Below are 24,676 nucleotides of genomic sequence, written 5' to 3'. Positions count from 1 at the left end.
ATAATGTTTCAATGTTGGTGTGGGTTAGGAACTGTTCTATAGAATCTGTAGTTTTCCTTGGGGCAGCATTCTTCAATGCACATGCTTGGCTTCATTTGCATCAACTTACATTGTTTAACAAGTGTGTTTTTATCTGAGTTGTCCTTCACTTTAATGCATACATTTTAACCACTTTGTTGTACGTCGCTCTGGATAAGAGCGTCTGCCAAATGCCATTAATGTAATGTAATGTAATGTCAACAGGAAGAAAATCCCACCATTCAGGCTACTGGATCTCAAGTACAGTCTTACTGGTTTTGGGTGGGGATGACGTGTCCACATAATGCAGATGGGTTCTCTCAACTCTCATAGCATGTGAGTGGAATCCACCAGGAACCGTGAGATGCACGCAAACCTTGCCAAGCGTAAAGCGGGGAAACGTTGTCGCCTCAGAACCTCCCTGATGTTTATTTATTCAAAAACATTTTCTGATCATTACAGGAAGTCAACGGAAACGGAAACCGAATGGATATACAGGTACCTTCTGCGCAGCTCAGTGAGAATAAATAAAAAACACACTTTTACATAAACAATAGTGAAAATATTAATATTTCAAAGCAAGTGCACTTGGTTAAAAGTTTGTGGTGTGTACTTTATTTTGACAATTCAGTCACGCCAGACACGTTAACCTGTTGAAAACAGACATTTAAAATAAACTCAGCTATACATTTTAAAAGATGGCTGGTGTGATTGTTAGTGGTTTTGATTAGCACTGTTTTACTGCTTTCTTCTTGCTCCTGAGACAAATGTGACTCTACACTCACTGAGCACTTAATTATTTTACTTTTTAAACGTATTGGTCTTCTGCTGCTTTATCCCATCCACTTCAAGGGGATCTTGAACCAGTCTGGTCCTTCTCCTCTGACCTCTCTCATTAACAAGGCATTTTTGCCCACAGAACTGCCATTCACTTGATGCTTTTTGTTTTTCACACCATTCTCGGTATACTCTAGGGACTGTTGTATGTGAAAATCACAGGAGATCAGCAGTTTGTGAGATAATCAAACCACCCTGTCTAGCACCAACAATCATTCCACAGTCAAAGTCACTTACTGTACATCCCATTTGTTCCGTATTTTGATGTTTGGTCTGAACAACAACTGAACCTCTTGACCATACCTGCATGCTTTCATGCATTGAGTTGCTGCCACATGATTGGCTGATTCCGAGCTGGTGTACAGGTATAAAGTGGTCACTGAGTGTATATGTCATTGTATTCTCTGACCTCATTCAGACAAAACCTGATCAAAATAAAACCTCATTCTGTGTATAAAAAAAACATGAATTAATAAAAGTGTTTTTAAAAAGTATATACCAGACTCACAAACTGCCACATCAGGCAAGAAGTACAGTCTTCGTTCATCTGTTTATGTTTTTGCATTTAAAAAATGTGTTTGATCTTGGTTTCATTGTAAAAAAAAAAAAACAAGGTTTGAGAGACTACCTTGAGTGCAATGTCAAAACTATTTAGTCAACATGTTATTTTTCAGATCCGGAAGACAACGGTTATCTGAGCTAAGCACACATGCTTTTCCCAATATACAGACTGCTTAAAAAAAAAAAAGTGCACAAACATGGTTACAAAGAATTTAGAATATAAAAAAAACGAAACAAGTATTATATTCTCTTCATCCGAAGCAGTATATGTTGTATGTTTGCTGACGTGTGTGACAGTTCATCTCTCCGTGATTCGAGATGCGCTCAGCAGGATCGAGCAAAGTCCCGTGTTTTTTTTTCCGGCAAATTCTCACACTCCCGCCGGAACGCTGTTACCACTTCCCCGGGATGGGGACTCCACACTCGTACCAGCCCACGAAGTTGTGCGCCGTGTTCCGACCGATGGGTCCGAACAACACCGGCTCCTGGCGGTACGCCCGGTAGTAACCTGCGGGGAATACATTTTCAAAAAAGATGAAATTAAACACATTATTCACTGTTGGCTATAAAAAATGAGTCATGTTTTTGTGCAACTTTTGTGAAATTCCTGAAAGTCTCAAAGGTGAAATGAAACCTAAGACCCATGAGGTACTCTACTGACTATAATCTTAGCTATTATCTACTTTATTGCTGTCAAAGATGATTAGGCGTAAGATCACAAATATGTGATTAAAATAATAACAATTTGTTATTTATCTGACGCCTTTATCCAAAGTGATTTACAGTTGATTAGACTAAGCAGGAGACAACCCCCTGGAGCAATGCAAGGTTAAAGGCCTTGTTCAAGGGCCCAACAGCTGTGTGGATCATGGCTACAACAAGGCTTGAACCACCAACCGTCAGGGTCCCAGTCATGAGATTTAGCCACTAGGCTATTGGCTGAACGTTCTAATGCTGTAATGTAACAATCGCTCCTGGTAATTGAAATAAAAAGGGTTCTAGAACACTCACATTTAGAAATTTTTAAATGAAAAAACATTCCAAAAAAAGTTCAACTGTTCCCTGGGATGCATCTAGGCATATACTCTACAGAACCTTCATGTACAGTATATTTTATATTAAACAATTTTATACTGTACATGAAATATGAAATGTTTGTTCGGGTAATTTAATTCTGGCATGGGTAAGTGTGAGGGTGTCGTCTACACTCATGCATCTCACCTTGAGCAGTTGGCAGATAGGCGGAAAGACTCTGGGGCCCAGTTCTTCCTGCCATGTAAGAATCAACAAATTGGCAGTGGTCTTCACCATAGCCGAAGGTGTCTCCAATACTGTAGAACGTGTCTAGAAGGATCGAGAAAGAGTTGGAGGTGAGAACCTTTTATTGTATTGCAATCCAAACCACTCCTGTACATGTCAATGATGCAATGCACTAAAAAGGTCATCTAAAGTAATAAAGCAATAAAAACGCAATCAGCTTTGAATGGTGTCTGCTCTTCTGTACAACACAAGCCATGACATTTTATTTTTTAAATGTAATAAATGTCCAACATCTGCAGTGATATCTGCAACATTCCGTCAGACATTTTGTGGCCAGACACTGCAGCTTACAGGAAAAAAATGACTTGATAACAACTTGGACCCAGCCCATTATCTACAACCATTATCTATGCGCAACACACACACTTACACACACTTACACACACACACACACACACACACACACACACATGCACACACACACACACACTTACACACACACACTTACACACACACATACACACATACTTACACACACGCACGCACATACACACACCATGCATCACACACACGCACACACACACACACACACACATACTTACACACACGCACACACACACATACACACACCATGCACCACACACACGCACACACACACACATACTTACGCACACGCACACCCACACACACACGCGCGTACACACACACACGCGCGCGCGTACACACACACGCACACACACACACACACACGCGCATACACACACACACGCGCACACACACACACATACTTACACACATACACACATACTTACACACACGCACACACACACACACACACACACACTTACACACATACACACATACTTACACACACGCACACACACACACACACACACACACGCACACACACACACACACGCACACACACACACACACACACACACTGATACCTTTGAGTCCCTCGCCCATGAAGATCTTGTACCGCAGCGAGTTGCACAGGACGACCCCGACAAACTTCTTGTACCAGGTGCGCTTGACGAACTGGCTGCCCTTGCACACGCTGTGGGCCGGGTTATACTTGAAGGTGAACGGCACCCAGATGGGTTCCCCTCCTGGAAAACCCCACCCACCCCAAAAAAAACCAACAGCTCAGCAAGGATGTCGCGTACCTCTCAGAAACAAAGCCACAGTGGAGGGACCTTTATTGTCCTTCAAGGAAATTCAAAGAAATATCCGAAAACGTAACCTGAAAGTACAGTAATGTTCTCTTTGGGTACAAATGAGTTTTCCAAACAAATAAAGGTACAAATAAATTCTGTATTGCTGACTAGGGGTTCGATGTTATGTACCTGTACGGCACTGCCCCAGCGACAGGCATTTGCACCTTTATAGGCACCTTTATTTCCCACCTGTATTTCTGAGAGTGCACACAGCTCCCGGCTCAGTTCTGATGATTTATGTTGTGTGCAACTGATTCGACATTAACCGTGACAAAAACAAACAAAAAAACGGGGGTGGGGGGGTGCAGCGAGGAATTGTGGGCCCCCAGGAAGAATATTGCTTTGTGCGGCCCCCTTTTCTAATAAAACAAACTGAACAGAAGATAGAGGAGGCTGCGGCCACACTGGGGCTTGAACCACCGACCTTCCGGGTCCCAGTCAAGCACCGTAACCACGAGGGTACAGGCTGCCCTGATTACATTAGGTTCGTGCTTGAGAACCCCCGACTTTGAGGTCATGTGATCTTTCGGAGTCACGTGACCCTCTGAGGTCGTGTGATCTTTCGGAGTCACGTGACCCTCTGAGGTCATGTGATCTTTTGGAGTCATGTGACCCTTTGACTGACACGTGTCCGGGACTCACCGGGGGGCCTGTCGATAAGTAGAGGGTCGTCTGAAACACAAAACACACATTTCACCTTCCAGGCAGCTGCTCACCACATTACCAGCAGTGTGCAAATCATACTATAGTGTTGTGTCCCTACTGGAAATTCTAGCTTAAACCAGTCTGAGCTGGTGAAGCAGTCTATTTAAATGTAGCGGAAATGTAGTGGCCTGTTCGTCATTACATTATGTTATAAATGTGTTATAAACCAGAAACACATAGACAGGGCATGCCCCTAATACAGTGTATATGAATGTGTTATAAACGACAGGCACAAAGATAGGACAGAAGGTTAAGTCAGTGATGCAGTGTATATAAATGTGTTATAAACTGCACTTTGGACATTTCCATATCATGGACACCAGTGGACACAGACCTGACTCTGTGACATATGTGATCGTTTCACTGAGTGGGCCGAGTCCAAATACGTTCTTTGCTTGAACTTTGAAGTAATATCTGTCAAAAAGAGAGGGGGGAAAAAAAACAGAATCACTCTCTCCGTATCGCTTAGATACAGTGCTCTGCCGTCAGCTGTATCAGCTAGCCAAGTTCATAATTTTATTACATTTTATTTTTATTTTATAATGACGGACAGCAATAGCAGACAAGTAAATGTATTAGTATTACTAAAGTAACTGTATTGCTAATATTTTGTGTGTGTCTTAACTGAACGTTCTAATGCTGACGTCACAATCACTACTGGTAATTGAAAGCTGTGCAGTTCTAGAACACTGAAAATAAAAAACATTCCAAGAAAACCCGCAGGTTAGAATTGCTAATGGGACTGCTCTACTTTATGTGGGAGGACAGCAGAGTATGAACTGCTCATTTCATAAACCGCTTTCTTTGTGAGCCACAGAACAGGGAACGACCAGCCTGCCAAGGGATACTGTTTTTTCATCCAGCGTCTGTGGCATTAGAGCACAATGCACACACCCTACAATGGCCTCCAGGCCATTTTGGACCCTGCGTGCTAATCGTGCAAACCCATTTAAACGGATTGGAAATGTACTTTTCTTAGTCTAAATAATGGCCGGGGTTCAGTCATCCTTGTCGCTCAACGTGAGCTTTCCTCATCGAAGCAAGTCAGCGGTGGCCAAAACAAGCTTGCGAAACTGTTTGTGGGAGAACAAAATAAAAACGAACACTTATTTTCACTGTGGGCCCGGGCTAAGGACAAACGCTGATCGAATCCAAGCCGCCATCAGGAATGGTAATATCCAGACGCAGCACATCACCGAGAACGGGCTTCCTTTTCCACAGCACAGACCCAGACATACCGGCTCAAGTTACAAGGGCATTTTAGCCTTTTCTCTGCTGTGGTTGAGGTGAGGAATCTCATGGGAACCACTCCCCGAGTCGAGTTTGTCTGAGGTGTGTGTCACGAAGGAGGACTGAACTGTACGTGTTAGAAGCAGATTTTTAAAAGGATGCTCTTTCGTGACGGCACACCCTGACACGCCTTTCATAGCCTCTTCTAGCCTGTCGCCTTCTCCTATCGTATATATCACACACTTCTGACACATGGTCCTGAAACCAGCAAAAGACAATTCTGTTCTAATTTTAATCTGGGAACGGGCAAGAAGAGACGTGTGTCTGTTCTGCATTCCTGAGTCATGAACCGCTGGGTTTGGACGGCTTAAACGGCGACTTCTCTCTGTCTCACTTTCTCTGTCTCTGTCTTTCTCTTTCTTTCTCTCTCTCTGTCTCTGTCTCTCTGTCTCTCTCTCCCTCTCTTTCTTTCTCTCTCTCTCTCTGTCTCTCTGACACTACGAGAGTCTCAAACTCCACTTAGGGTAACAGAGGGGGCAAATCCAAACATGAACCCCGCTACTCAAGACTGGTAGCCATGATTCTGCTGACACACGTGTGAGTGCTTGTGTGCGGGTTATTCTGATTAGGCGGTGTGTAGGACCAGCACCACAGATTCACCCCCGTCCCTCCCACCCCCTGGTGCTGGACCCGACCTCCTCAACTGATGTCACATCTCAGGAGAACCCCGTGCGGCCAAATCGAATTTCTGTCGCCGAATATCTCCGCACGTGTTTTCCATTTTCCAACGTGTTCCGCCATTATAGAAAACGTCCACTATTGTGAAAATGAATCACAAATGTCATATTGTTTTCATTTTAGCAGGGAATGAATTTGTGGTGCCCCCCCCCCCCCCCCCTCCCTCCCCCGCCCAATCACTGGAGTTTTTCTTTATTCTCCCTCCATAGAAAAGGGGAGGTTTGGCACACGGCACTAAACACAACACATTTTATATACTTACACCCTGAAAATTTCTGTTTTACAAATATAACAGAATATATGCAGTGTGCATAAGAAGGAAAAGGTTTTTTGACGTCAGCTGTCTCATTAGATGAACTCACCTGGCTACTGTTTCCCACTCATCGCCCTGGCGAAGTGCAAATGGAAAATGGAGAAATGAGAACCTGACATGGCTGCCGTGCACGTGTGACAGCTGAACCGCACGCTCCAGCACAACCTTAACGTGGTGCGGCTCTCCAAAGGCCCGCCTCGAAAATAACATCTACCGTCCCAAGGGGCTTATTCTGCTAATAAATACATTTAAACTGAAACCTGTGTAATCTGTCGTTGCTTCTGCTCCTGCTCAGTGAGGCACGCAGAGGTGTCTGTCACTGTGAGCAGCCAGACACACACCCGCCCGTATCTGAGTCGGAAAGAGCCGTCGGCATGGAAAAACGGTGGTCAAATATTTTAATTTATTTTAAAGTCTACTCGTAATCAATGACGGCCTGGAGCTGAAATTCTTTAGCTTTGAACTTCAAACTTCAACGTTATCGTCAGATCAGAGCAGTGCACTCGTGCGGTTGGGCGTTTGCCATCGTGCTCTTTTGGGGTTTGATCCGATATTTAACTTTTCTGTTTCCCAGTTTCTATGCCAACAACCTGGCGAGGAAGAGAAACAGAATTCCTTTTCGGTGGTCGGAGGGGGGAACGTGTGTGTGTGTGTGAGAGGGCGACTGGCGCCCCCCCCCCCCCCCCCCACTCTGTGTTAGATCTCCTCCAGGGACGCACCCGCCGTGTCTGCTGATGAAGCAGGGTCTCACGTCATCCGGTCTCTGCCCTGAACTCAAACCCTGGCCCGAGCTGTTGGGACTGAACCCGCTTACGCGATCAGCCCCCCCGGGGGCCTCCTTGCCACTGTAAGCGGCCCGCGATGTGGAAGCTCCCGGTTAATACGGAGATAATTCAGCGCAGATGACTGAACTCCAGCGCCCGTGCCAGCACTGAAACACCTGCTCCACCGCAAACATCGGCAGCCCGTGCCGCCGGCGCTGATAGGATTATAACATTCATGAGCTCTCTGAAAATGAAGATTATATTATATTATATTATATTATAAAATAGCATTTCTGTAGACTGTACAGGACAACTGTTGATGAATACCTTAAAACATGTGTTTTATATGCAATGATTTTCAATTTGACAAGAGCCATTTTAAATATTAAATATTCTTTTCTGATATCAGGCTTCCTGTTCTTGCTGTAAAAGCTGGAGCGGGTTACTTTAAGCCAGCCAATCAAAGCTCACTTTAAGCCGGCCAATCAGAGTTCAGGTTAAGCCGACCAATCAGAGCTCTCTTTGAGCCAGCCGGCGTTCCATCAGGTCCATCCCTGTCCTCCACCCTGTCAGGTCTGCACTCGGTGGACAGTGCGCGGTGACAAACCTTGCGTTGGGCTTCAGGTTCTCCACGGACAGGTGTGTGCCTGTCGAGGATCTGGAAGACCACCGGTTATTCAGGACGTCGTCGTAGGAAGCGCTGTGAACCTTGTAGCCTGAGATTTAGGGGAAAGAACAGTCAGGGCTCTCATGGATAGCTATCATCCACCATCTGCATTCAGAATCATGTTTTTAATCCTGATTTTTTAACCTCACATTTTAAAATATCCAATCAGAGGCACAACTTATCTTTTCTCTGCCTGGAGTGTTACCGCCATGCTATTAGTTATAGCTAACTGTTACTGCGCAGTGCCATGTAGCACCCAGCCACACTGAGAGTGCACTTCATGCAAGTGGCCAGAGGGGTCGCTGTTGGGCAACGAAACAAGGACACTGTTTTTATCCCCCTAAACCCTGGTTCTAAACCTCGGCACTGGAAAAGATAAGTAGTTGCTCTTTTTGGACATTTTGGATGTGCTCTTTACCTTTGGACATTTCTGTGGCTTTTGCTCAATCCATTCTGTGTGTTTTCATAGAAAGACACTCTGTGGTCCATTAAACTGATGTGTGTGTGCACCCGCTCGGTCTTGCTCGAACATGTCCTGTTTGGAACGAAATAATAAACTGGGTGGTCGGAACGTGCTGTCGGCAGCCCATGACCAAAACCTTGCACGATCTGAAAGGAAGGCTCGTTTGAGAATGGGACAGAACCAACACCCAGTAACTCCCTCTCTGCACATCGCTGGAGGGCTGTAGGTCACAGTCAGCAAAGGAGTTGGGTGAGAAACAGCTCATGCTAGGTTTTGAAACAGCTGGTTCTAACAGCTGGTTCTAGTTGGATTTTACACCGGGGAGTGCCAGCAAACAGAGCCATCCAGTTGCCTCTATTTTTCTAATAACGCTACCCGAATGCTCTGATCATGAGATCATATATACTCCACTCAATGGAAACTGTCAGCAGTTATGCCCTAACACTGAACTAGTTCAAAATTGTTCCCGTCACCTGTTTTAAAAAGGTCTTTTTTTCCCTGGATGGTTGCCAAAGTTAAATACAAGGCTCCAGGCTATGAGGTGAGATGCTGTCACAAATTTCAAGAGGCGCTGTTGATGCGGTAGAATTCAATTTAACAAAGCGCATTAGACGAGGAGACGACGCGATGTGTGCAAGAGCTTTTAGCGGCATAGTTTCAGGAGGACAGCGAACAAACAGTTTATCTGTTCTCGCCCCCCAATGGCAAGGCCTCCTGAGGTGAAACTCTACAGACGTGTATCTATCCGCCAAGGCAAACACACAGATCCACCCCCACTGACACAGCTGGCCTTCAGAAAAAACCCCAAATTCTTTAAAGTTACATTAATCACTTAATTCAACATCACATTCCTCTGCCTTTCCAATATGAAAGCCCTTTTAGTGATCTACACTTCAGGGGATGGAGTTGAACGCACACTTGAGTTAAGCGCACATGTGAGTGTCTTTCATGGAAACACAGAAAATCTGCATCTGGATGAGGCTGCGGGACGCACGGCTCTTGTATTTCAGCTTTTGTGGAGTTATTGCATATCTGCGAGTTAGGCTACCATAACCACCAAAGCCAACGTGTGGTTTGAAGCTGAAAGACACATTTTGGGGGCTCTTTGAGGAATTATAAAACCCTGGGAAAGTATACGACTGAATTCTTTCCATGGGGTCGACTTTATATTTGTTTTTGAGATTTATCTCTCTTCTTGGAAAACTTTGAATTGAATTGAGTTCCCGTTCCAAGTAGATGTACATACTGTATCTTCCATAGCTGATCGAGCAACACAGATGGCTTACATGAGAACGCTTATGTAAGTAGGCCTGGTTCCAGTACAAAACAACAAAGATCAACATGAGGTCAAGGTTGTTCTTGAAACCTACATTTTTCACCCGACCAGCATTATGACAAACAGACAGCCAGGGGGCAGTGTAGGACAGTGGGGGTACATGTATGAAGGGTCATTTGGACAGCCAGACAGCAGGGGGCAGTATAGAAAAGTGGATGTGCATTAGGACAGCCACCCAGTAGGGGGCAGTGTAGGAAAGTGGATGGTACATTTAGACAGCCAGCCAGCAGGGGGCAGCGCGCACCTGACACCATGTCGTCCTTCAGCGGCCGGGCCCAGTCCAGGATGACGAAGGAGTGGCAGCCCTCCATGGCAACCACGGTGAAGTTGTGAGGTTTGTGTTTGGGCGGTCGCCCCGTGAGCACGCTGTCCTGCTCGATTAGGTTCTCCAGCACGTCCATCTGCAAGTACTCCAGCGCCTCCGTCAGGGAGCAGGGCGCCCCCGGATCTTTCCGGATGTAGTTCACGTACGGGGCTGGGGAGAGGGGGGTCGAGGAGACGGAACAGATCGATCGGTCCAGGATCGGATTAACATTACGGGCCGTTATGACTGCATTGTTTCCTCTGCAATATGTTTTTGTTTCCTTTTTTCATGCTTCGTAATCGACGTTCTGGCACAACGTCAGATGACTTGTACTTGGTCTTTGCTTTGCCCCAGGTGATTCACAAAGTTCACTTTTTTCCCACATGCACGCTGTTGTTCTGCATACAATCACGTTAATCCTTAACTTCTACCACATGGTTAAATGCAGTTGTTTGTTTTATTTATTAATCTATTTATTTAAACAAAATATATTTTGGTGAGATAATGGGCCGGTATCACGAAAGCACAATGACCGAGTTAGCTGGATAAGTGCACTGAGTAAAACCCACAAAGCAGGATTACTGAGTTAGCTGGATAACTGCACTGAGTAAAACCCACAAAGCCGGATTACTGAGTTAGCTGGTTAAGTGCACTGAGTAAAACCCACACAGCAGGATTACTGAGTTAGCTGGTTAACTGCACTGAGTAAAACTCACAAAGCAGGATTACTGAGTTAGCTGGATAACTGCACTGAGTAAAACCCACAAAGTAGGATTATGGAGTTAGCTGGATAACTGCACTGAGTAAAACCCACAAAGTAGGATTATGGAGTTAGCTGGATAACTGCACTGAGTTAAACCCACAAAGCAGGATTACTGAGTTAGCTGGATAACTGCACTGAGTAAAACCCACAAAGTAGGATTATGGAGTTAGCTGGATAACTGCACTGAGTAAAACCCACAAAGCAGGATTACTGAGTTAGCTGGTTAACTGCACTGAGTAAAACTCACAAAGCAGGATTACTGAGTTAGCTGGGTAACTGATCCTGAGTAAAACCCACAAAGCAGGATTACTGAGTTAGCTGGATAACTGCACTGAGTAAAACTCACAAAGCAGGATTACTGAGTTAGCTGGATAACTGCACTGAGTAAAACCCACAAAGCAGGATTACTGAGTTAGCTGGATAACTGCACTGAGTAAAACCAACAAAGCAGGATTACTGAGTTAGCTGGGTAACGGCACTGAGTAAAACTCACAAAGCAGGATTACTGAGTTAGCTGGATAAGTGCACTGAGTAAAACCCACAAAGCAGGATTACTGAGTTAGCTGGATAACTGCACTGAGTAAAACCCACAAAGCAGGATTACTGAGTTAGCTGGTTAACTGCACTGAGTAAAACTCACAAAGCAGGATTACTGAGTTAGCTGGATAACTGATCCTGAGTAAAACCCACAAAGTAGGATTATGGAGTTAGCTGGATAACTGCACTAAGTAAAACTCACAAAGCAGAATTACTGAGTTAGCTGGATAACTGCACTGAGTAAAACCCACAAAGCAGGATTACTGAGTTAGCTGGATAACTGCACTGAGTAAAACCCACAAAGTAGGATTACTGAGTTAGCTGGATAACTGCACTGAGTAAAACTCACAAAGCAGGATTACTGAGTTAGCTGGATAACTGCACTGAGTAAAACCCACAAAGTAGGATTATGGAGTTAGCTGGATAACTGCACTGAGTAAAACCCACAAAGCAGGATTACTGAGTTAGCTGGATAACTGCACTGAGTAAAACCCACAAAGAAGGATTACTGAGTTCGCTGGATAACTGCACTGAGTAAAACCCACAAAGCAGGATTACTGATTTTAGCTGGATAACTGCACTGAGTAAAACCCGGAAAAGCAATTTTTTACTTCGGTCCATGTTCCAGATTCGGGAGAATTCCAGGGGGTTTGCTCTGTGCGTTTAATGCCGTAATCCATCTTTGTGACACAGGTCACAGACATCGTTCTCCTCAAACAGGAGTCTTACACCACAGCCTGATTGTCCCCTGAAGCCTCACGTGAGTCTGAGTGAGGCTAAAGACCGGCGACAGGCTGCGATCATGCGTGTCTAAGGAGAACAGTGAGCCGTCATCAAACAGATCTTAAATACCAGAGCTTATGATGTTCGAAAACACCAGGAACGACTGGGCTTAGTATTGCAGAACTGTCAGCAAGGGAACGAGAGGTTCCAAAAGCTGTGGAGAAAAATAAGGGGCCGGTTTCACAGACACAAATGGAGACAAAAAACTTATTTTAGTCCAGGACTAAGCTCGGTCTGGGTCTGTGAGATTGGCCCTGAGTTTCTCATTCCTTGGAGAGGAACACTGACGGAACTGCAAGTTTAAACCGGATCCCGTTTGAGTCTGAAACAAGTCCCCACCGACACCCTTCCACATTGCCCGGCACCTGCGTCATGCAACATCTGCGCCCCCTTTCCCCGAAATCCAGCTGTACCCCCCCCCCCGGTCTCCTGTCGAACAGCCGCTGCTGAGCTTGGTCAGCACCTGGCCGGGAGACCTCCTGAGAGGTCTCTCCATGTTGGGAACGCTCTCTCTCCCTGCTGGGAACGCTGTCTCTCCCTGTTGGGAGGTGAGGGAGTGGGCCTGCCCTCCTCCAGACACACTGTAAATCAGCTCCCCAGGCTCGGCGAAAACAGCGTGTTTTATGAGCCGCCGGTGCTGTGCAGAACATCCGCGAGCAGAGCGCTCTTATTATGGCGGTCGGTATGGCAACGGTGTCCAGTGTGGCACGGAGTGTTAAATAAGTCACCTACTGCTTCCAGTTACGCCATCGTACGCGGTGGTTTGTTTACGTAACATTCAAAACGGCATTCGAGGCCAAAACCTTCTCGAGTGTACCCCCCCCCCCCCCGGTTCAATAAAGGTTAAATAATAATAATAAATTAATGAGTGAGCAATAAACCGACATTGTGTTAACAGGAAACTGGAGAGCCAAAATGGCGCCCCGTCAGCAGACAGGAAATGAAGGATGTCGTTGCCTGCCAACCAGGAGCGTAAGGTCTTGTGCCAAATACACCATCCTCGTTTTTAAGAGTGCAACGGGGTCAAGTGAGTGCGTTTGTGTGCGGGCTGTTTTTAATCAGTGGGACGGGACCAGAGAAAAAGCCACTACGGAGATTTACGCCAGCCCTGCTGCGTCAGGCCTGGTTCGGGCCTTGTTCTCGCCAATAACTGGAACGGCTAACCGCGCCAAACAGTACCTCATGGTGTTGCTCTGTATCGCGTCCCCAGAAAGCATAAATCCTAAACTGATCCCCTCTTTCATCCACCATATTACACCATACTCTGTTCTCCTTCACAGTCGGTTAACGCCGACAAGTTTTATGGTGAAAACAAAATCCCTGCTGCAACTGAAGTGACTTTTAGCCAAACATGTGAAGGTACAATAACTCCCCAGTATTTTTTACTGTAGATATAGTTGATGTGGTTCTACTAGATATCTCATTTTCTGTGTTCTGCATCAGAAGCAATCTGGTATGACCAACGTGTAGCTATGCTTTACAACGATGTTGAGAGGGCGCTTGGCTGCCTCTGTGGTGTCATGATTCACGTGAATGTCCATGTCAAGAGACAGATACGGTTAGTATGTTGTAATTTATATATTTTTTATAGTGTAGATGGACAGATACATTTGGCACCCAAAGCATACACTCAGTGAGCACTTTATTAGGTAGACCTGTACACCAGCTTTTTAATGCCAATATTTATTCAGCCAATCATGTGGCAGCAACTAAAGCATGCAGCATTGCATAGAGGCATGCAGACATGGTCAAGAGGTTTAGCTGTTGTTCAGACCAAATGTTAGGATGGGGAAGAAATGTGATCTACGTGGCCAGACTGGTGAAAGCTGACAGGAAAGTGACAGTAGCGCAAATAATCAGGCATTACAACAATCGTATGCAGAAGAGCATCTCTGAACACATCAAACTTCTAAGTGGGCAGGCTACAGCAGCCGAAGGTCTACTAAATACCTAATATAGTGCTCAGTGAGTGTATATTTTTGGGCAAAGTTCCCAGTTTAGGGCGTTTGCGTTTCCTTTCCACACCTCGGTAGTCCAGCTCCCCCCCCCAGAACCCAGTAAAAGAGAGACGTCCGTTTTTTGGAGGTGCGAAAAAGGTGGCAGACAGACAGACAGACAGACAGACAGACGAACAGAAGTGGAACCTTGGAAGCACGGGCGGACTAGCGGATATTACCGCCATAAATCACGCGGCGTCTCAGAGAGTGTGTGTGTGTGTATGCGTCTCAGAGAGCCGCCGTCGGCTCACACTGCCGATGTCAGCACTTTACTTTCCACTTTCTCTTTCCACTTCTTCTTCGTCCCCCCCCCTCCCCCCCCCCCCCCAGACGTAATGGGTTTCAGATGTGTGTGTGTGTGTGTGTGTGTGTGTGTGAAGTCGGGGATGGCCCTATCTCAGTCAGGTGGGGGGCGGGATGATACATCAGCTCTGTGATTTTGTGCCAGGATCTTGCCCACTCCCTTCAGATCAGATCTGGAGTGGAGAGGCGGAGAGGGGGCGGGGGCAGGTTCTCTAAAATGGAGGCCGAGAGGTCAGTGGCATTAACTGCTACTGAAGCTGCACTGTATAATTGGTGTGAGGGAGGGAGTGTTTCTCGTCCTGATTCAGTCCCGCGGAAGCACACCCGATCCTCCGCACGCGCCAAGACAAGCACGTTAGCCTAGCACGTTAGCATAGCACGTTAGCCCACGCGACTCCTCGCTACGTTTACTTACATTCCGCCGCCCCGGCCGCTTCTCTGCGGCCAAAAGGGGCCGCTACGAAAATATTAATGTTGTCGGGGGGGGGGGGGGGGGGGGGGGGATCGGAGGGGGGATCACACCGCTCGCGATGACGTTCGCAGAGGCCTCCCGTGTCCTGAGATGCCCGGAGCCGCCGCGATGCCGTCGTTCAGATCCGAGACGCCTTCTGCTTCCAATAGAGACGGCGCTCCGAACCGCTCGCTCCCCAGATCCTCTAATGAAGCGCGACGGCCTCGGGTCCGACCAGACCTCGCGTCGTCCGCGTAATGAATTGTTTTGCCGGCTCAGCGCGTTTCCTCTCTTGCGGAATGCGTTTGTCAAAACACGCGTTCCTGACAGGCCTGGACTCGAAACCCCGCCGCCCCCGGGGCGCCAGTAACGCGACTCGCAGAACGCGGTGCCGAATCAAATCGCCAATTACCGCTGATACAAGGGCTCGCGGCTTTAATCGATGTTCTCAGCCGAACTCCCCCCCCCCCCCCGACATGCTATTGATAATTCAGCCCTTTCTTTTTTGCCTTGGCGCTACGCATGTGATAATGGGAAGCAGGAGTGCACTGGCGGAAGGCCTGGAGATGGAAGGGCGATGACTCGTGTCTGTTAATGGGCAGGGCCATCGCTGTCCTCAACGAACTGTGATGGCTGAAGCCAATCGTAGCATTTTTGCTGGGGGAGAAGAGTGTTTTGATTGGTGCGTGCAAGGTATTGGCTGGCTGCAGATGGTAGCCACACCTATCAGAGGCTTTCTGAAGCCAATCCCACCAGTGCTGAAGGCTTGTTCATTTGTTCAGAAAATGTATCCAATTGCTGTATTTTGAATGCATATTATCGTCAGCATTTAGAAGGTTCAGTTAACAAATAATGTGATTAGAATGTTCTTTATCCCATAGCTTAAAGGGCTTAAACCGTTAGCTTAAAGACCCATTTGGGCTTTTTGACATCAGCTCAAGTGGGATTTGAACCTGTAGCCTTGTAAGTACGCATTGCTGTAACTGAAGCCCTGTTCTATAGACACGGTTGATATCCACAGCTATCGGGCCTGTGAAGACGGGGGAACTGCGCGGTCGATAAACGTGATTGCCCGGGCGATAATGGCGGCTACGCTCTCCGAGGCTCTGGGCTGTGATCTGTCAGTGCGGGCCGTTGGCTTCAGAGACCCTGGGCAGCAGAGCTCAGCGTCTCTGCGCAGTGAGATCAGCACTGTCAAAGACACCTGCTCGCCATTTTTTCTCTCCCCTTCACCGCCAGGCCAAGGCGAATGACACACACGCCCCCAGAAATAAACACAATAATGCATGAAGAGATGTTTAAATTACACAAAGGCTCTAACACAAACCAGACCACAACAAACAGGGAAATTCATCTTATTCGGCAACGCCTTACAGCAAATGATGCTAACACACACACCCATCCGTTCCTAACACACACACACACATATTCATTCCTAACATACACACATGCACATACACGTGTGCACACGCACACACCCATTCCTAGCACACATGCACAGGGACACTCACATGCACATGCACACACACACACGCGCACATACACACATACACACACATACACACACTCACATGCACACACACACACGCGCACATACACACATACACACACATACACACACTCACATGCACACACACATACACACACATACACACACATACTCACATGCGCACATGCACACACACACACACACACACACACATACACACACTTGCACACATACACACACACACACACACATACACTTGCACACACACACACACACACTTGCACACACACACCTGCTTCCCATTACAGTGCTTGTTCCTGCTGTGGAGATGATTCTTTTCTCTGGAGTGTGAAACAGAAGAGACGCATCGGAGTGCAGAGCTTCGAGCGCGCACTAGACACACAGACGGCCGTATCCGTTTCACCCTTCCAAGCCAACTTCTGCTCATAATTATTTTATTAGCCCGATCATTTATTTGATCTTACATTCGCTGCTAGGTCCATGGACGACAGCTGAATAATATTCTTGTACTGTGTAACTCGGTCTAATCTGAGAGGGAACCAGCATTGAGTGTTTACACTCGCTAATTATTTGTGATTAGCTCACGGAGCCAGGAGTAATTGGCAAAGGAAAAAGACTTCTTGCTTCTTGATTTCTCCCGGACTGAGACAGGCTTTGGTACTGGGACAGGCCGTGGAGCGGGCAAGACAGAGATAACTTAATCTTTAGATGCTGAAACAATCATTTTCTTTTTCTTAACATAAAAGTAGATTCCCTTTTAAATGGAGGTTTCGGAAACGGAACTGTCGTAATCCCAAAGGAACTGTGAAGTAATTAAATCATAATCCTCTTGAAGCTCTCGTGTGCTTTAAGCAGATGTATGCCTTAACATTAGTCAATGTGAGCCGCCCAGCCAAAGCTTTCCCAAGCAATTCGACAGTGGCAAGCAGCCATCTTGTGTTCCCTTCTCTCTGTTTCATTCTGCCTGTCGTTATCACTGTACGTTGACGCAGAGATAGACGGAATTCATGTGTGAAGTTTTAGCGAATTTTTTACGGCTTGCCCCTGACACCAGGGCGAAAAAGCGCGTAGCTTTTATCGTAATTTCTCCCAGAGGTGCACGGTGGCCCTTTATCGTTTCGAAGAACGGCGATCCGAACTTGGAACGCCATCTGACGCTCCCGCTCGTGTTGTTTACGACGTGGCGTCGAAAGCGCTTTGGCCCAGAGTTCCTCGGGGCATCGCCTCAGAAGAATTCTCACGCTGGAGAACCGCTCCGCGTCTGAGCGTACATACCACTACGAAATACAAATCCCTTAAAGTGACATTAGTTACACATTATTATGAATAATTATCCGATCTCTTCTTTTAAATTGAGTACCCGTTCAAAGGAAACCAAGGCCCCATAATGGTCCATTAATCTGTGCGCACAAAGAAAGAGATCCACTGAAACACCTTAAAGGTACAGTAGGTAATTTCTGACTTCTAACGGTCAAGAGAGGAATTTCAGCAATGCAATTGTACAGCTATATGATGTTTTGGTACAGAGTAACGGCCCGTCAATTGCATAGTTTGAAACCTGAACTTAAGGACTATAAACACAGGCAGAGGGTACCTATTGTACCTTTAATGCCTTTAATTATTAATATTTCGGTAAAAAAATTAAGGGACCTGGTTTCCTAGCATACGATAGCCCAATGTTGTCAACGATATCACCAACAGCAGGCCACCATCTATGCTTTTACTACCCGTTCGTCCGCTTCCTGCACACAGCATAAATTAGGAGTCTGCTTTAGATCATTGTGTTTTAGTAATCATCTGTATTAGCAATCTTTTTACATCCGCATGAATAAACAAATCTGGAGTTCATCGTTCCCGTTCTGTTTGTTGCTGTGTCCGTTGCTTCCTGTTGGTCAATCAGAACCGTTTGGTTTCTGTGGGCGTTACCCGGTAGAAGCATGAAGCATAAAAATAAAATCTTTCACACAGCTCCATCCCTGGTTTGAATCCAGAGCATGAGACAAACTTTTGCAGAGTTTTATATGAGGGTTAATAGTCAAATGTAGGGTGGACCATGTACAGAATGCAATGAGAATCCACACTGTACAATAATGGCATGCAGAATCAGAAGGATCCATTAAAATGTGCTATGACTTAAACATGGGGCATGTTTTCAGAATAAGTTGGACACGTGAACAGGATGTCTAATGTGCTATACTGGGCAGTCCCTGGAAAAATGAGACATCTGGTCACCCTACCAATAGAGACCAAATGTACTCTGAGAGAGTGGATTTTACACTGAAAGTGTTGTCGTGTATTGCTGCATTACAATTAGCTCTACAATTAAAAAAGAAATAAAAATGGTTCCAATTGGAACCCTGTGATTCCACTAACCCTGTTCCTGGAGATTTGCCATCCTGAAGATTTTCACTTCAACCCTAATTTGGCACACCCGATTCTACCAATTTACAGCTCAATGAGATCTGATTCTACCAATTTACAGCTCAATGAGATCTGAAGCTGTTGAATGAGTTGTGCTTTGTTAGGGTTGGAGTGAAAACCTATAGGATGGTCCCAGGAACAGGGTTGGTGATCCCTGCCATAGAAAAACACTATCATGCTTCCTCAGATAAAATTGATATTTGTGTGGGAGTTTTCATGCTTCACACCTACGACAGAGGTTTCCGTAAAGAACCAAAAAGGGTTCCCCATGGACTCAAGCTAAAGAACCCGTTCAGAACCCTTTTTTTCTGGGAGTGTAATAGTATGCCACCTGGCCCTGGCTCACCTGTGAACCGCTTCTTTCCAGCAGCATCGAACTCGGAGGAGGGGCCAGAGTTGCCCCTGGCGACTGGCTGTGTCATCAGCGCTGTGGTTGTCGGGGGCAACGTTGTCTGGATGACAAAGTTCTCTGAAGAGAAAGGACGGGGGGAAAAAATCACACACAGGATTCTCTGCTTTTTCAAGTTCTCAATTGCGTACATCTCACCCATGATGCTAGCAATTGATTATTTGTTTTTGGACCCACTTAATATTATGCAGAGGTAGAAAGTCCAGGGATCAGAAAATAAAAGCCCTGCCAAGTGTTTTATCCCCCATTAACTCAGTCAGTTGACTTCACTCATTGGTTCTACCGCATGGCTGAAGAATTGTGCAAATTAGCAAATCCAGGTGGTTGGAACAAAATACTGGAGAGGACTTTTACTTTTTGAACCTGGATTTCCCACCGCTGATGTTAAGGCACAGTCCCTGTGCAAACATGCATCGTAATGGCAGGTAATCCCATCGCTACACATTTATTAACTAATTAAGGCTTAGTGTGAATATTTCCCTGAATTTTCTCACTCTCCTGACAGTTTCACTGAAGGCTAACCGGTTTTCTGGTTTTCCACTGGTTTTCCAGGTGTGGTTTTCCACCACACCTTTACCTGGGAGTCAGGTGTGAAGACTGTCTGGCCAATCAGCAGCACGAATTGTTCAATTTTCAGCTGGGTGTAAACAAGCAAACCAGGCCCGGATTTGGATTTGAGGGCCAGATTTGAGTGCCCCTGACCTAGACCCTTCTCTTCTTCTCAATCTGGTAGGTTCTCAATAATCGTCTGCTCTAGGGCTAGTGATGGGAGAGTGGATACCAATGATCTCTGGAAGGGGCGGAGCTATTGCATATTATCAGCCGCTCTCTAGGATGGAACCAATCGCCATGTTCTGCTTTTGGGAGCAAAGCCTTTTGATTGGTCAGTGATTGGAAGCTCATTGCCATCTCTACCCGTGACAACAGAGTTGGCCAATCCCGGTCCTGGAGGGCAGAAGGTTGTGCCGGGTCTTGCGTTCGCCTCGAGAATCCAGAACCAGCTCAGACCACACAACGAGTGCGATGAGTGGGCTGTAATGAGCAGACTGAATTACTCTTAAGTTCTGAGCCGCACGGGTTCCAGCAGAACCTGTGGACCTCCAGGACCCAGAGCTTGGCCAACCCTCTGCGCTGGAGTTCGGGGGAAGCCCAAAGTCTCCCCGCTCTCATCCAGCCCAGCTGCGCGACCAATACTCCCGGCCCAGATCGAGGAAGACGGTCTCGCTGTCCTCTGCAGTCAGACCGGCCAACGCAGCTGTTTCCTGCCTGCTCCGGGAGCCAATAGCTGACAGCCAAGGGCCTCTTTCAACGCGGCCACCATTGAACAGACGCGCCATCTGTTTGCCGGAGCCTCTGGGTCAAACTGGGCCCACGTCAGACACCTTTCATGGGCCTTTCTCATTCATCAGGGGTGACAAGTAATTTACCAGACCCGGTTCAATTACGTAATTGTTTTGGATTCAAATACTTTTCTGTGCTTCATCGATCTTGAGCCACCCAAGAGGACCAGAAGGTGGGGGTTTGCACTTTTTGAGGGTATTTCAAAACAATGATTTATTTGACTCAGGTCTGGAACTAACCAATGAATACAAAAAAAATAGCCCATCTATTAAAGAACACACATACAAATAAGACACAACTTTAATTCTCACCCAAAATCCACGTGGATGCACACATTGAGCACAACCTAAGACTCAAAGCAACTGAGCACAAGTTCTCTTTTTTGCTGGTGGTGGTGGTGTTGTTGGGTGTCCAGAAATAAGAGACCTGCAACATCACATGACATCCCACTGACAGCCGTCCCCGGTTACAGTACAGCATGCTGAAACAGTTTTTTTTTTTTAGTTTGCGGTTAGTGGTGTGGCGTTCGGACGTGAATGTTAGGACACTGACCATCGATTAAAAAAACGCGGACAACAACCAGACAACAACCAGGACAACATCGACGAGACAATGACCCAACGGCACCATGCAGCCATGCTCAGCCGGTACCTTCTTCAATAGCTAAAGCGTCAGCCCTGTCGGTCGCCATGGCGACCGTAACCATGGGGTCCATCCCCATCCCTGACGACCCTTCTGTTGAGGAAGCAGGAGATTGGACGTTGCAAACATTTTCCGCAAAAAAAAATAGAAACAAAACAAACAAAATAAGAAACAGCAACAGTGCAAAATCAAAAACATAATCTCGCAAAAATCTGTGTAGCTGCAGGGCGAAGAAAAGCTTCCGCAGAATGTTTTGTGCGCAGCAAACAGCACGTGACCTCTAGGTTACTTTCTCTGCCACTTTCCCGGCTGACGATTCCAGCCAAAAATTCCTGATTCGGAAGACTGGGATTCTACGATGCTTTAAGATGGGTGACCCGCTGAAAGTGTCAGAAGACACATCTTAAACCGCCTTAAAGCATCGTAGAATCTCAGCTGGTCTGACCGACTCAGGCTAGTTTATGCTGGAATATTCAGTGAGGAAAGCGAGCAGAGCAAATGGGTAATTTCATAAATAACTCAAAGGCAGTAGCACTCAATCTCCATCCTGCAGAACCACAGGGTCTACTGTTCTCGGTTCTCACCCCAGAATCTGCAACCTGAGGTGAGTTCAGCTGCGTAATAAACGTCTCGTTGACCGGTTAAGCGCGGCGTAAAAACCTTCTCGAAAAAGCAGCCCCCGTGGATCTCCGAGATGAGAGTCGAGCTCTGCGGCGGTAAGCTGTGCTGCTGTAAGGCCCAGCTGTGTCCTGACGGAGCCAAACATGTGCCGCTCGGAAAAGCCATGTGTTTCGCTGGAGGTGTCGACGTTGCATGCGGGTGGCGTTGCGCGGCTGGCGAGCAGCTGTCAGAATCCCTGCTTCGCATTTCCTGCCGTTCGGGGGGAGTCTGACTGACGTCCCCGTCACCGCAAATGGGCACCGCGGCCACAAACAAACCGTATAATCCGCATCTCGGGTTTTAATCCCAGTTTAGCCGGCGTTGACGCTGGCGCTGCCGTCCCCGGGGGGGGGTCTTGGGGTTAATGTGCGGACTCTCAGAGGGAGGCGCATACCACAGAAGAACAAAGCCAACCAAAGAAGAAGAAGTCTATTGCCTATTCATCAAATTCTAAGCTCTGTTTTCCCAGTCTTGTGTTGCACAAGATTAAAGCAGGATCTTACACAAGTTAAATAAACGTATTTGAAACACCCCTTTGGTGTAGCTGAAAGTTATCAGGTCACAGTTCACAAAAACATAATTTCTACAGTAGTTTCTGATTCTTTCTGTCTTAAAACAACTGGCTTGATGGCTTATATTACCTTTTACGACCATTCATTTGGCAGTTGCTTTTGTCCAAAGCGATTTACAAGGCCTTTATGACAAACACCAAGTGTAAGCAACATGGAAGCTATCAGGTTAGACAGCACTGTCTGAGTTCAGGAGTGCAGTACAAAGCCAATCGTTCTCAGTCACTGCACAAGTGAAGAAACTTAAGGTAAGTGAACAAATATGTAAGAACTTGTAGGAGTCACGTTGATCTAATACTGAGGAGTACTGAAATCAAACCTAAAATCAAATAAACCTGTGCTGTAATTTAATACATAATACAATATAATATAATACATATTAATTTGTGTGTAATATATCAGGGGTCTGGGACCAGAGGTCCACAGGGTCTGCTGCTCTGGGGATTCCCCGTAAAATCTGCAAGCATTTCAGGAAGGTGGGGTGCGTTATCTGTGATTAAGAGATTAAATTGGTCGATTAAGGGTTGAGTGACAGCAAAAAACAGCAGGCAGCAGACCCCGTGGTTCTCCAGGTCCAGGGTTGGGGTTCGTTGGGGTGGGGGGGGCATAGCATTAAAAGCGCATTCTAGCTTTCTTACCCTCGGAGTAACAGTTGAGTATGCCTTCGTCGTCGAACATGGGGAAGCCCTGGTCGTCCATCCGGGGGTAGGTCCCAGGCGGACAGGCGGGGACGTGGGGCGAGGTCACAGGCTCCTCCGTGATCAGCTCCGTGGTGGTCGGTAGCGTCGTGGGCTCAGGTGTGGTAGTAGGAGCTGTAGTTGTCATGGCCGTCGTCGGGGCGATGGTGGTGGTGGTCGTCGTCGTCGTCTTCGGCGTGGGGCGGTCCAAGCCCACGATTTGCTTCCCTCCCATGGTGAAGAACTTGTCTTTGGGGTTGACCACCGGCCTACTGTCCCGTCCGTGTCCGAACAGCGCCAGGCCCTCCGAGTTCACCAGCGGACTCCCCTGGTCGTCTGCGTGGCGGAGAAGCACTTCGTCAGAGACGTCGGCCCTGTTCCCGATTAGCATTCGCTCTCAAACTCACTGACAAATGTAGTTTGGCGAGTCAAATTTCCTGTCAATTTCGCAAGTCAGTTTTGCCCAAGCGAGCGAGAACCCATCGGGCCACCAGCCTGCAGTCCAATGGGAAGGACTTGGCGGGGCTCCGACATTCTCCCGAAAATAAGCCCCAGACCGGCTTCCAGATGAATCCCACATCCAGGCATAAACGATTAAGCTGGAGCTACAACCGATGCCAGCTGTGTAGTAACCGTAGCTGTTACTACTAGTGTCTTTGCGTATTTACTTACTTACACGTTCATGCACAAACGCCATTTTGAGTGGCACCTGGCTACATCACCCAGTGTTCATTCATGTCAGGGATAAATACTGTATACTGTTCTGTATGTAGTGTTTGTGTATTTTTACACATTACGACATAATGATTGAGTGTTGGGGGGGGGAGTTAACTTGTTATTACAAGTGCCAGTCTCAAATAATGCTGTGGGAAAATCTGTCCTGTCGGAACAATTTCCCCTGAAATGGTTGCCATGGTAAAAATGCCAACATTTAAATGAAAGTTTAAAAAAAACGAAACAAACCGAAAATGGTGCGTCCATCCTCCCCCAGGATGACCCTGCGAGGTTTCCCCTGGGAGTCCTGCAGAATCCTCCCGTTCTCGTTCATCAGAAGACCTTTGTCCAGGTCCACTATCTGAACAGAACAGAGAAGCACAATTTAGTCATTTTATATGAAGACAAAATATTCAATTAAATTTTTTTTGTATAGCGCTTTTTAGAGAAGACTGTCACAAAGTCACAAAGAGTAGCAGAAGG

The 24,676-nt window shown here is 46.6% G+C and overlaps 1 protein-coding gene across 1 annotated transcript in view; it reads right to left on the bottom strand.

The window, feature by feature from the left end:
• Nucleotides 1-420: 420 nt before the first annotated feature.
• Nucleotides 421-24,676, bottom strand: part of fndc1 (fibronectin type III domain containing 1) — a 43,104-nt gene continuing 18,848 nt past the window's right edge. Inside the window, exons 14-24 of the mRNA XM_061241538.1 lie at nt 24,443-24,554; nt 23,441-23,815; nt 21,583-21,666; nt 19,528-19,650; nt 10,357-10,587; nt 8,254-8,362; nt 4,936-5,015; nt 4,539-4,568; nt 3,627-3,788; nt 2,638-2,760; nt 421-1,924 (exon numbers count right to left, since the gene is read on the bottom strand). Of these exons, the coding sequence (XP_061097522.1) occupies nt 1,809-1,924; nt 2,638-2,760; nt 3,627-3,788; nt 4,539-4,568; nt 4,936-5,015; nt 8,254-8,362; nt 10,357-10,587; nt 19,528-19,650; nt 21,583-21,666; nt 23,441-23,815; nt 24,443-24,554 (1,545 nt within the window). The 3' untranslated portion in view covers nt 421-1,808. The remainder of the gene's footprint in view (nt 1,925-2,637; nt 2,761-3,626; nt 3,789-4,538; nt 4,569-4,935; nt 5,016-8,253; nt 8,363-10,356; nt 10,588-19,527; nt 19,651-21,582; nt 21,667-23,440; nt 23,816-24,442; nt 24,555-24,676) is intronic.

This window comes from Conger conger, chromosome 5, assembly GCF_963514075.1.
Source record: "Conger conger chromosome 5, fConCon1.1, whole genome shotgun sequence".
NCBI lineage: Eukaryota > Metazoa > Chordata > Actinopteri > Anguilliformes > Congridae > Conger > Conger conger.
This window is presented reverse-complemented; position numbering and strand designations above follow the sequence as displayed.